Source organism: Aptenodytes forsteri, unplaced genomic scaffold (assembly GCF_000699145.1).
Source record: "Aptenodytes forsteri isolate BGI_AS27 unplaced genomic scaffold, ASM69914v1 Scaffold382, whole genome shotgun sequence".
Taxonomy (NCBI): domain Eukaryota; kingdom Metazoa; phylum Chordata; class Aves; order Sphenisciformes; family Spheniscidae; genus Aptenodytes; species Aptenodytes forsteri.
Window position 1 is genome coordinate 929322 of NW_008794625.1, and position 14394 is coordinate 943715.

The 14394-nt window shown below is 35.5% G+C and overlaps 1 protein-coding gene across 1 annotated transcript; it reads right to left on the minus strand.

The window, feature by feature from the left end:
* Positions 1-1607: 1607 nt before the first annotated feature.
* RBP2 (retinol binding protein 2) lies at positions 1608-13080 on the minus strand. Its single transcript, XM_009273344.1, has 4 exons — positions 12957-13080; positions 6733-6911; positions 3475-3576; positions 1608-1841 (listed from the first exon to the last, which is right to left on the minus strand). The coding sequence occupies exons 1-4, from the start codon at positions 13027-13029 to the stop codon at positions 1788-1790; spliced, it is 408 nt and encodes a 135-aa protein (XP_009271619.1). The 5' UTR covers positions 13030-13080; the 3' UTR covers positions 1608-1787.
* Positions 13081-14394: the final 1314 nt, after the last annotated feature.

Genomic DNA, 14394 nt, shown 5'->3' on the forward strand with positions numbered 1-14394 from the left:
GTTGCAGGCTTACTCCTGGCAAGAACCAGCTATGAGAAATGTCACTGATTAAAACATGCATGTTTTGTTTCCTAGTCATTACTTTGGTCTGATAACATTTTGAAAGCTTAATGGACTGTGGTACTTCTTAGCCTAGTAACTAGCAGAGACTTAGAAATATAAATTAAATATGTTTCTACTGGAAAGTCCAGGTCAGAGCTGAATAAGAACAAATAAGAGTTTACCAACTCCAAGTGCAGTTTCTTCTATGCAAAGTAACGTTAGAGCATTGCTCAGCTGAAGTTTGATACCAGGTCAACTTTTATCAGGAGAAGCAAAGTCCAATTCATAAAAATATCCCTACATATGCACTTATATGCCCATGACCATGTAAGTATTAGTGACATATTAATCAGATCTGGGTTTTTGCAGATGTAACCTTGTTTTCAGCGGGGAGACTGTCTCACTCCTTTCCTATCCCAAGCTATTGACAGTGAGTAGGCTAAGCAGCAGGTGGGGATGGGGAGAAAGCATATGTTCCTCCATTTCTGCAAAGTTTTTTTCCACATCTTTTCTCTAATTCCCTACCACTGATCTGTTTAGTGAATTTCCACTCCTCTCATACTAAACAGAAGATGGGGGCCTATGGACAAGAAGGAATTGAAATGGTGATAAAGTTTATGTGAAAGTTTATATATCTGCAAGGCAAGGTTGTAGGAAAGACAGTATATTTTATTAGCATAATTCATATAGTTGGGAGAAAACAGATGAGCTTTCGGGCATACAAGCCCTTCTTCACTTCTGTGGAATGCGTGCACACATTTTGTTGAGTAATTTCAGTTTCCATGTACTGAAGTAGTGCTCACCATCCATGGTTAACTTAAACTTGCCTTTAGCAAAGAACATGAATTCTTTTGAAAAACCCTAAATAAAACTGAGAAGAGTTGTATGGAAATGACTTTTCTTTTTAAAATCTCTGAAAGGTAGGCACAAGGTGAAGATTGCAGCATGCTGGGTACTCTTTATGCACAGGGTACATGCAGTCTGTGTATACTCTGCAGTTTTCCTCTTCTAGCCGTAAGTATACCTTAGTTTTCACATAATGGAGCAACTCTGGAATGTAGAGTTTGCTTCAAACAGTGGACTTCTCCACTGGCATTATTACTAGGATGCCAGTTCTAACTGGAGGTTAGCAGCATTGTCAGGGATCCACGTTAGGTCCGTATTAAGGAGCTACAGCATTTCACATTGGCCATGAGACATTTATCAGGTGATAACTACTAGCAGCTATAGACCTGGGCCAAATTCAGATGAAAAACCTAGATGTGAAAAGCCATGTATTGTGTTCAGTGAGCCATTCTGTTGCCTGAAACTGTGGACTTAGTGATCCAGGACTAAATTAAATAGAAACAGTCCAACGAATGTCCAATTTTACTCAGTCATCCAAATATATTATGATATTATAGCACTGTGGAGAGCCCTACTGTGGTTGAGATAATTGTGACTGTTAATTTTCAGCCTTGTTGCTAAAGAACATTCCTCTGGAAATGATTACAAAGATGCAGGAAAACATTATTTGAAAGACAATTACTTTTATTTAACTCCAGACTGAAAGGCAAAGGAATTTATGATGTTTGTAACTGTTTGATGTTATTTCTATAAAACATATTTGTTTCCATAAACAGGCACAAAATATATTCACATAGCAGTGTCAAAGAATTATTGCAAATCTGGCTTGATTCTTCTTTTTAGACAAAACATAACAGCATAATAGTGTGATGAAGATCTGGGTAGCTTTCTGGTCAATTTTAGTTTTTCTTTTTAAATATCTGATGGCACACCTGGTCTTCACATGTCAGTTCCTACAGTATTAAAACAATTAGTAAGTATATAGTAGTACAAGTTGTATTTTGCATACATAGCAGATCCTACCAGAAATTACTACAACTGAGCCACCGCATTAAAAAGATAGGCTTATGAAAAAGAGAACAGAAAGAATAGTGTATTATATGTAACCAATCAGCAGGCACACACCACATGTTGCAGTATTTAGATTTTGACACTTGAATTGATCTAAGAAGAATAAACATGAAAAATGCATAAAAATTGCTCTTTAATGCAAGGCTTTTTCATGCTCTATTATTAAAACAATATACTGTAATAGTTTATAATTCACATGTTACCTCATAATTCATGAGAAGCAATGAAACAAGGAAATAAAAAAGGAGGATGCTTTAAAAAGATGAGGACATTTGTTTCAGAGACGTGACCAGCCATTTGTCAGGGGCCAGAACAATATATAATTTTTGCCCAGCGTTGCAGCTGACCTCTTAAAGGTTGGCACACCTGCACATTGCAATGCAGTCAGTTTGGTTAGTCTTCTGATTAGCCAGCATTCCTGTGCCAAATAAGACTTTGAAGTGAGCTGAAGCTGGCTTTTTGGCCAGCAATTGGCCAAACCTACAACAGAGTTTCTGAAGACTGTTGTAAGAATCTACCTGGTCTCTCTGTTTCCACCAGTCTCAGCCTGAATCCTGGTGCCAGCATGTAGAACCTTTGTTAGGTCAGTTTTTGAATATGTGTTAAAACAGAGCTGAAAAAGTGTACTGGACAGTTGGCTTTTAGTTAGGCGGCAGATAGTGTTTTTTAACTCATTGCTTTGACCTTTCAAGCATACAGACTTGAGGCAATGTGCTTGGCCATACCAACTATCTGTAGGGTAAACTTGTGAAGGAATAGATATCTAGATGCAAATCATGAGATAGAACAATGAGCTCTCCATAACCTTTCTGCAGCCACCTATTGCACCGTCCAACATTATCACGCCCGTTTCTTGATTGCTCTCCCAAGAAACTTTGGAATCATTATCATTATATATCTATTATTTTGAAATCTTTCTGGACTTCACTGACTGCTTATTTCCTGCACAGGCTCTTCTGGCCTCTCTTGGACTTGCTTCATTTGTCTTTGGGCTCCAGCTTACTAACTCAGATGTATGAATGTTTTGACTTTTTTATTGTACTAGCACAAAATAATTGCAGCGTAGGTTGTTTGCAGGATCCTCTTAAGTATCCAGAGGTTTCTGATCTGTATTACAGCATAGTTTGCTAAAATTTCATAGTGCTTCTTTCAGAACAAAAACCAATATTTTTCTTGCAATCTGTCCCATACTGTTTTTTTTTTTTTTTCCTATCAGTGATTATATAAGAATGAGATGATGTTAGAGGTGCAATGTAACAGGAAGGGTTAATAGGTGGAGGGCAGTGGACTGGAGCAAAAAAAACACTGCAGGGTTATGACTTAATTGGGAGCAGGTGGAAAGAAATTGAGCATTCCTGAGTTGTAGCAGAGGGAGGATTTCCTTAGAGTTCAGAGATCAGAGCTGTCTAAATAAAGACCATTCTAACTAGAACAAGTAACAAACCCTTTGAAATGGAAAACCGTACTTTGTTGCAGTCTCAGTTATGTGCTATGTATCTGTATAGCAGCCCTTACCAGATGCAGTAGGTCTCCTTCAATCCAGTGCTTCCAGCCCCTGTTTTTCTTTTCACCTTTCTGAACACATACCAGTTTGTCACCATCCCAGGTCACTAGTGTCTGCATGAATCAGATAATTAACTTAGATATGTTAACGAGAAGCTTATGAATACATGAAAATAAGCTCAATCAAACAATGAGAATACACAATTACAGTTGCTTCCTACCATTCCCCATCTTCCTCCTAAAAAAACCCAAATCAACCATTCAACAAAAACCTGAATACATTCAAGATGACAACAGCATTTTGATGTGAAGCTTTTACAGTGCTTTGTTGTCATTTCCATGTATTTCTTCACATACACGAATATCAAGTGTTCATACTAACTAGTGAATTGCTGAGTGAATTAACAGATACTTGTGCAATGTATGCAAATTGTATTTTTTTTTTCTTGCTGTTTAAAGCCATTAATAAAAAGATTATAAGGTTTCACGAGTGAAGACCTGGGGGCTTATACCAACTAGTGCCGTGCTAACACCTTTTCTAGCTCAGCATAAAATAACAAGAGGAAGTGTATGTTAATATAATCTCATACAATAAATTTATTTATATATTTTCATGCACTTTCACAGAAGACCTTTAAAGAGATGTGATCATAAGTTGGACAACATGCTCTAGCTGACCCTGCTTGAGCAGAGGGGTTGGGCTAGGTGATCTCAAGAGGTCCCTTCCATCCTCAACCATTTCATGATTTGGTGTGATTCAGAGTCTATCACTAATAAACAGGGTATTGGGTATGCTGATTCTTGTCCAGGAGCAGGATGACCATATCTGTAAGGAAAAGTTCTCTCTACAGACTAAATTCTCTACTCAGATACGCTAGAGTACATTCAAAGCAACTTTGTTTGAATTGTTCTAGATTTGAACCATTGTACTCTAGGGAGACATTTAACCATGTATCATAGGCAAATCCTCATCAGAGACCAGTTACAGTCAGTGGATCAGTTATTAAAAAGCTCCAAGAGTATTGGGAGCTTAATTCATTTTCTAGTTCAGCACTGGATGATTTATTTCTCTTATGAGGGAGCTTTCTATTAATAATGAGACAAAACTCATTCCATTTCAGTTAACTTCTTTCTTATTTACGGAACTTTTAAGCTACATGCTCTTTAAATTATCCATGCCCTCTTTACATTTAGATGTTGCCTAGCGGTTTTATTACCTTCATCTAACTTCAATGTGTTTGAGGAACTGTTTTGTTAATAAAATGACCAGAAAATTCTTTTAGAGCAGTCCAGAGAATAATGGTACGACATGCTTCTTTTTTCCTTCTCCTCTTGTTAGAAACAAATAATATAATTTGTTTAGAAAAGAATATTAGGCAAAAATGATTAAACCAGGTAGGGTTATAATTGTACAAGTTGTGTTTCCTTCCTTCCAAATAATTGATAATGAAGAGGAGAGTCTGCAAGTGAAATGATTTTGCACAGAAAGGCAATGGCTTTGATAGTGGTGAAGAGCACTAGAGGAGCATTAGTCTACGGATTTAAGGAGTGATGCAACTAATGAGTCCTTAGATCCTTAGTAATGCCTTCAACTGATCTAAAGAGATGTGGGAGCAATGCTTTAAAGCATAAATTCTGTGACAGGAATATGTCCCACCCAGTACTCATGGGAGAAAGTGATAGCAAGAAAATTTAGAGATAGGGATATTCAGGATACTGGAAAAAAATGGGTCGTCTTATTTGACGGCTTGCAGTGCTGTGAATGAGAAATAATTTGGAAGGAGTCATAGGAATTACACTGCACAAAGTTAGTTTGAGAATGAAAAGTGTTCCATAGTGAATAAACAATGTCTTCTGTTAAATTTGTGCCACTCCAGTGAAGGATGATGTGAGTTCAAAGGTAAACATGTCTTTTATGCTGCCTATTTCCTGTGGCAATTGCCAAAACAGAACAGGTCTTGTTAACAGTGAGCTTTGATCGCAGCTTCACAGAGTTTGGCAGCAAGTTCTGAAACCTTGTTTGTTGAAAAGATACTGATGGAAAAGACAGCACATGTTTGGAGAAGAGCAAGAGAGCTGAGAGCTGAGTGGAAGAATAAAACTGTGGTAATTGGCTGAAGAGTTGATATGGATAGATTCAGTGAATGATGACAAAGACAGGCAGGTGATGCAAGATTAGCAAGACTCTGAAGGGGACAGTCAATGGAAATGTAAGATCTACTGGCCTTTCTACCTTTGAAAATCTTGCTTAAGTATTTTAGGGGTGAGAAGAGAGTAAAACAGAAGCAGTATTGATACAGAAGCATGAAGCTGATTTCAGTAAGTGAATTTAATTAGTGCTTGTAAGTATTCTTTTCCTCACCGACTTCCATGATACAGTCTTGTTTGAATGCCTCACAGGAACAGACTTACTACTTGACTGTCTGTCATAGGAGGTAGGACATGGGCTAACACACAATACGGTCCTTGATCCAAACGTTACTTGTTCACATATCTCACTGAAAGGTGTCGGAACATATGCCCACAGTTTCCTAGGGGAATTCTGAGCTCAGGTTACTCCTGCAATCCTAAAGATATTAAAGCATGCACTGCTGGGCCTCTTTGCCTGTCTACCACTGCCACTAGGCCTGCCTCCCGTGAGCTTTGGCTCACATTTTTTTCTTGTCCCTTCCCAAAGCTCCCTTAAGGTTAATAGCTGAGTGCAGGTTTATTTTTAACAGCGTCCAACTGTTAAACTGTCCAACTGAGGTTGAGCAGGCTCAGATTAAAAATACAGTGTGAACCTAGCCATTCAGAACTGAAAATTTATATTAACACAGAGAAAGTCCTAAATTCAAAGGGATGAATTTACAGTTTCATTAAGGAAGATACATAGGTAAAAATACAGTTTTGCTACTTTCTAAATATGTAAAGGTGTACCATAGAAAAGCTGGAAAAATCTGAAGATACATAGGTAAAAATACAGTTTTGCTACTTTCTAAATATGTAAAGGTGTACCATGGAAAAGCTGGAAAAATCCCCTACTAGAAAAACATGTAATTAATGATTGTCCTCACATATCTGAGTAACCGTCCTGATTTGCATTTATAATAAATGCTTGTAGCAGGAAAGAAAACTGTCTCAAGATGCAAATTATTTCTGCTTTATAAAAATCCTCTGATGTCTGTTAAATATTGGGGTTTTTTTTTTCATGTATTCAGCTGATTTTTGGAACTGCTTGCTCCTGGTGCTGACTGTAGTGTAAACAGATATCAGGTACCAAATTTTTACCTTTAACACTCGGTTATCCAGTCCTTTGGTATGTTCTTCAAACTCCTTTCCCACAGTGTAATTCAGTTCATAGTTTCTGAAAGTACTGAGTGTTTTTGTTTTAAAATCATCTCCATCTTGAATAATCTCCTTTGTTTGTTTCAAGTGTTTTGCAATCTTACGAGTCGCAAAATCAATATCTGCCAAAAAACAGAAAAGAGAGTATCACAATGAAAATTCCAATATTTGTTACCAAAAATAAAAAGCCACAGCACTTGTATTTATACATAACAAAAAAAAAATTATGTGGAACATAGTTCCACAAATGACGCTTTTACCTGCAACATTTTGGAGAGAAAAAGGTCATTTCAAATAAAAATAATCTTCTGTTTGCAAGTAGACTTTCAATTTGAGGATCTTCCACTGATTATAAATTTACTGATTAACAGGGTATCTGTGGGAATGTTGTGAGCAGAGCTACAACATACAACCAGTAGTGAACAGATGCTGGCATGTTAAATCATGCGAATCACCAGTTTTTTTGGAGAATGTGAAACAACAGAGGTTATTAAGACTGACATTGCCTTTTTGGCCTCACTCACACATGAAGCTGTGGGAGTGCTATTATCATCTTATGCCTGGGAGTCATTCCCATTTCTAAGCATGCAGTGTAAATCATGTAGCTCTTAGGCATATGAGGGTACTGGTATGTGTCCTGCAGGGTTACAAATGTTGGCCACCCCCAAAGGAAGTATCTCAGAATAATATTCCTTTTCAGAAAATAAGCATGTTAGAATGAGTATGTAATCAAGGGGATTTTGGCATGTTACTTTTATGATGAACCTATAGTCTGTGGGAGTATACAAGAGGTTAATTAATTAATTTAAAAATAATGAAAAATATACTAATGAATAAAAAAAAATCAAATAAAAGCCTGACTTATCCACTATTGTTAGAAAGTAGACACAGAAATAAATTGTAGTTTAGATGTTAAAGGGAGACAAATTCAAAGTCAAAAGTCAAAAAAGTATCAAACTACAGCATTTGACAGTTCCTGTTTAATATTCTGTCAACATTTTATGCAGTACTGATCTCCTTAAAATCCTTATTTTGCTCATGATGAAGACTAACATTATAATGTAAACAACTGCTTGCAACTGAATGCATTGAAAGTTACGAAAAGGAGAATATATATTACCATGATGACAGTTTGCCCCAGACAATCCACCTAATGCCAGCTGCATTACCATCTGCAATAAATATTTCTGACCAGCTGGCAGTGAATCTTATTATGGTGCTATATGCAAATGAAATAATCTCACATGCTTCTGCAAGAGATTGAAAAATGGTTTTGGTTTGTTAGCTATCCTTTAGTGGTTTTGCATGCGAGTTAATCATTGTCAGCTCAGCAATGCTACATACTAATGGAGCCCTCTTTCTTTTGGTAGATTCATTATACTACTTGTGAAGTACTAATCAAGTTGAGTAAGAGGATTGGCTTGAAGAAAATTGTGACTTTTTAACATGGGGAATAATGTTCTTGTTCAGTATTTATATTCAAGACTTCTTGGGTATATTTTATCTGCTGTGGTAGATTAAAGGTATCTCTGGGTCTGATTTATGGCCAGGTAACATAAAATTTAGTCCTCTCTGAGGAAAAAAAATGTCTAGACTTCTAAAGAAATGCTATTTCTGACTAATGTATTAGTCTTGTAGCTCCTGGAGAAAAAGCAGGGGAGGTTTTATTAAAGCATGGTTTTCATAACTGCATTTTGAACAATACAAGCAATAAAAATGATATATTGTTCTATTATAGTAGATTAAAATACTTTGTAACTTGTTTATGATAAAATCAAAGTTTCTGGCTTAAAGGGCAAACCTATTCTTTAATTAAAGTATAGAAATGCTTATGCATTAATTAAAAGGATGGATGAATTTTAAAAAAACAAAACCTCAGTGTGCTTTGAATCTGAGCACTTTAATACTTAAAATATCAACCACATGTAAAATTGTGAGAAACAGAGCAGAAGAATATCTTTTCACCCTTCCATTCTGAGAATCACCTATAGCCATACGCATCTTTGCATTGTTTGTGGTGTTGTGTTTTTTTGCTAATTCATTGGCAGTTTTTAATTAGTATAACTTCTAGTATATATATGCCTGTATACACAAAAAATCATGATGTACTTAGGAAGGGCCAGATCCAGACAATTGGTGCAAATAGCTCCTTCATCCCAACCAGTTGCTGGCATTCTTATTGGGAAACTAGTTTGAAAATTTTATCAGAAAGTTCAGTGAGTACCTCTCCAGTACAGTCTGCCCAGGGTAGGCAATGAATTGAAGTATTTCCCAGGAAAAATACATCTATATTGCATTCCTTATTCTAACACATTCTTCCTCTTGCTTTGTTTCAGGCTATTGAGTGGGTCAAGTTCTTTTATTCTTATGAACTGCTACTATCTTTTTTTAAGCAGGCTTCCCAGTATTGGATGCCTGTAGTCCAGACCCCACTGTAGGCTGAATCCATCTGTATTTCTCCCAGTTTCCACTGGGATATATAAGATCAGAAAGGGATCAAAAATCCATTGATTTAATAATAACAAAGTCATAATTTATCCACTGACTGAAATGGTTCTAAAAGGATGCCACTGATATGCAATGAGGAACTGCTGTAGACCAGCTCATGCTAGCATCTATGGTACAAAAAGAATTATAAAATTGAAAATGGATTACTTACTCTAAAAGGATCAAAATATAAGGATGATAATAATTAAAGTTTAGTTTAAAGCTGATATAATTAATATTTGTATTATGACAGTTAGACACTAAATTTTTATTGAATTTGAGTGAAAATCACAGTTTAAATTCTGTAGTAGGTAAATTTAAATTCAAAGAAATGCATGTTATTAATTGTTGGTATTCTTTTCCCTGACATTTTTCCTGAATTTTAAGACAAACACAAGTGAAGTGTTATAGCTCAACTGAAATAAACAATACAAGAATCTCATCTGATGATACCCTGGGAGGGAAGAAAGGAACAATAATGAGATGGCCACTACAACCAAATGAAAAGATATCATCATAATTACAAATCCTTTTGGAAAGGAAATATGCATACTACAAATGTTTAATTTGCATCCTAAAAAATAAGGAAGGAATAAACCTAAAAAATAAAGAGATCTTTATCAAAATAATTATCAAAAGAGAGTTATCAAATACAATTAAATTTATCACTGCAAAGCAAGGCAGAACTAGAGCAGGATGACCATCGTGACTGGTGGTTAGAGTAACACCCCACAAAAGTAGGTCAGGTCTTGGAGCAAAGAGCTGAGACAGGACTGAAGCTGAGCCAAAGCAGAGAGAATTGGGCTAGAAGCAAGAATTGTAGGTAAGACCAGAAGCTGAGGCAGGCAGTGAGAGAAGCCTGAGGTAGACGAAGACGTCCTGGAATAGTCAATTTGTGACAACTTGAAGTTGACTTAAGTATCATGCAGACGAACAGGCCCCATGGCTCACTTGCAGTTGGCATATTTAATGCTGAAATCACATTTGGGCTCACTTGCTGTTGGCATATTTAATGCTGAAATCACATTTCAGTTGCATATAAAGTAGTAATTATTCTTTATGCATAACTGTCAAACCCCAGCACTCAAATAACTTCAGTTAGTGTGTATCTTACTCCTGAAACTCATGATATTGGCTTAACCATTCTTATTTTTTTAAAATTAATTTTTTTGTACCTCACAGGTGTATGTGTGTAGTATTTACAGACTTCCCCAAAGTTATTGAGCTTTTCTCCATAAATGCAAAGGCTAAAAACTATGAATAGTGAAACTTGCCTTTCTCTCTTAAAAGAGTTGAAGCTTTGAGGAAATTATAACTATTTTCAATTGTTGAATAATGATGAGAGTTTATTTTTATGTGTTTATGTGTATTTCTCTTTCAATCTGAACAGACAAATAAATTAGAATTAAGATTCTTTGATGAGAGTAAAACTAGTAGCAAATCAGTTAAAACATCAATTTTTTCATCTCAGTTAAGGATTTTGTGGTAGTTTTCCCTAAGTCAGTCACTAGCGTAGACATTGGGAATTACTTGAAAATTATTAGATTTAATTACCTGATTACCTTCCATGTGTTATACTCTTCTTTGTAACACATACATTTTCTTAGCTTGTGGAAGATGGCTATACAGTGTACTCATTGATTTTGAACTACTGAATTGTTTTTATAATTTACATCTTTACAAGTAAATATTTTGGAATCTGAGCAAACAAGTTCTTTAGATCTCCATTAACTTGACTCAACACCTTTTGAACAAAGCACAAGAAGCCATAAGTCTGATCTCAACTTCTGATGAAAAGTCCAAGGTACTTTGACCTGAAAAAGCTGATAAACATATCAGCATCGCTCTTGCAGTGGTGTCAGCTACTGTAGAAAGGCAGAGAAATAAGAAGAGCAAATGCTGAACGGAAGATAGAAATCAATGACCACTAGATAAAAAACAATGAGACATCTGGGAATGAGAAGTGCATAGACCCAGTTGGGCCCCTGAGGGCTATCAATTGTAAGCATAAAAATAAAATGCAGGTTTGATTTTTTCCACATCCTAATTTATGATTCAGAGCCAGACGGACTCCTCCAATCTAGGTTAAATTAGCCAACTCTAATGACTACTTTTCTTGTATAAGTTTTACAGACATCATGCGTGGTAAGGAAACAACGGTCCTTTATGCCCTTCATCTGTGATGTAGTAGAGCTGGGAGAAGATTCCCAATTCTAAAGATTACACTTCTCATGCATGTATAAATCTAACTCCCATATTTTTTGAGGTTTTTGGAATGCAGCTATATTACTGCAGTGGTGGAAAGGTGATAACTGTTCTTTCAATGCCAGCTCAGAGTTTACTGAAGAGATTCTTGAGAAATGTTGATGTCTTCTATTATTTCTTCTTTTCAGCAAATTAAAGATCTACATCTCTGCTAACCTAAGTAGAGGAAGGATTTCCTCCACACTACTTGCATAATCATAATGACCTGGAGCAAAAAGTTTATGCCTTTACAAGAACAAAAATGCTTGAAAGGCAATTTATATTGAAAATAATAGGTGCAGCAAAAGAACACATTTCTCTCATAAAATTATCTCCAGCCATTACAAAAATTGAGTCTGTCAGTGTGGGGAAAAATAAATCGACAAACAACATAAACTTGATCTTGATATGAACCGACAAGGATATTGCTTGCATTCAGTTAACAGTGTTTTGTTATTCTAGCATCTACAAAGAGTATACTTAATATCCTATACGACGGATACACAAACTCTATCTACCAGGCCTCTAATGATAAAGAGGTTAATGAAGTAGTAAATGAAAGTTGCCTAAAGAGCAGAACATCTCTTTTTGCATGTACACATATGTTGTTGTCATCAGTGATGGTCGTAGCCAAGTGAAATTAAGCTTAGTTAACCATGTAAACATATGTTTAAGAACTCCTGTGACCTAAGTCTCCTTGCTGTGTAAGGATGTCTCCCACAAAAATTGTCAGAAATATCTGCCCATTTATCATTAAATGCTTTTATAGGCTTTTATCGCTTTTACTATGCAGCTGGTACATATAATTTCTCTTAGTTGAAAGCACTAATTAAGTACTAAACACTATTGTTGCTTTAGTAATATAGAATATCCTAGTCCTCTTTAACAGAGCCAACCAGGTTGTGGCTTGACTGCTACAGTAAGTATATACCAGGAATAAAAAAGAACTTCTGTATCTGAAAGCCTTAGGCTTTTATTGCTTTTACTATGCAGCTGGTACATATAATTTCTCTTAGTTGAAAGCACTAATTAAGTACTAAACACTATTGTTGCTTTAGTAATATAGAATATCCTAGTCCTCTTTAACAGAGCCAACCAGGTTGTGGCTTGACTGCTACAGTAAGTATATACCAGGAATAAAAAAGAACTTCTGTATCTGAAAGCCTGTTTTGGGTTTTTTTCCCCCCATCTGTATCTGTTTTTTCTAAATTAGTCTTTATCTAAATAAAGACTAATATCTTTGGCTACAAGTCTTCTCTTGCTTATATACTTAGATCATTGTAATTATATTACTTGATTTTTAATGTGATTGATTGGCAGAAACCCTTATGCCACAACGCACATTACAGAAATAGTCTGATGAATTTTTAGAAGGATTTTACTTATAATTGAAACATTTTCTTTTTATCTCTATATTGTTAATATTTTTTACTTACCTAAAGCAACCATGTAGCCTTCAAAGTTTTCATTGGTTTCCATTTCCCACGTCCCATTGTAATCAGCAGGCATGGTGGCGAGAGCTTAAAACCAACTTCAGATCAAAAAGTGAGGCTGGAAACAAGATCTGCTAAGAGAATGTTTTATAAGCCTTTTCATATCTTTTTTTATGAGGTTTATGGTTTTCTAGATAATACAGTTTAAGGGTCAGAGTGATAACCCTAGAAAACTTCGCCTTCATTAACAAAGTTCAGTTGAACAGCTGGCAGACAAGGAACACTTTCTGAAATATGTAGTAATACAGGATATGATTTTACAGTGACCTTTGTAAAGAACTACTAGCTATTATGGGATACCTTTGAAATATACTGAACACAGTGGCAAATTGTTAAAGTTTCCAAGGTGAATTATCTTTTTCAGTTCCTTTCTGTGTGTCACATTTCCGTATGAAGAACCAGTCTTACAGAGCTGACAGACCCAGAACTCCCAGTTAAAATTGATGGAAGTCTTGAATGTGCAACAAATGCAAGGAAAAGCAGAAAAGGGAATATTTCTGTTGAAAATATTTTTGTTTTCCTTTGATTTTCAAAATATCTATATACCAATAGCTACACTTGTACCAACTCCACTTCCATATTTTTGTTTTAATTTAACAGCAAGTTTAGCAAATGTAAAGTAAATCAAATTAAATCATAATTAGTATCAATCCTACCCTAAAAATAATTTTTTAATTACTCTGAACCTTAACAGTTTGTGTTAGAAAGGTATTTTTCATCCAGCAGCATTACATTGTTGTGGGGAAAAGCACAGATTTCAGTTGTGCAAATAAGCACATTCAGAATGTGTCTGAACGGAGAATTTGAATGTTCAGTAGAACTTTATCAGAATTTAAAGTAAGTACTAAAAGCAAATTAATGTAAGTTAAGGTTTTAAATTATTTGGCTTTAATTAATCAAGATAACTTACAGATGGCTCTACAGATAGAATAACTGAAGTGATCAGGAGTCCAAAACTCCTTGCTTTTCTTTCTCTCTTCTTTCTTTTTTTTTTTTTTTTTAAATGGGAATATTATTAAAAATTTTACTAGAAAACTATTAAGGTCTAGAACTCCAACTCAGAAATAAGTAAATTGAAGAGTTACTGCTCTTACGATGTCTTCTGTATGCTTTCACTTTGTTAAAATTTAATGTAAAACTCCACAAATGCTGAAAAATTATACAGGGATTAAAAAAGAAAAAAACTAAAAAAAGTTGAGAGTTTCTGGGAGCTGAGTTCTTAAAATGCCTTTGCGTGATACTTAAGGAGCTAATTTAAGAGAAGGAAAAGAAGTATCTTGATCTATACCTACAGCAGATGTTAGGAGGGTTTTCAATCAGACATCAGACAAAGGCTCAAGGAACTGCAGTGACTGAAAGTTGAAGTTAGGTGAATTCCTAT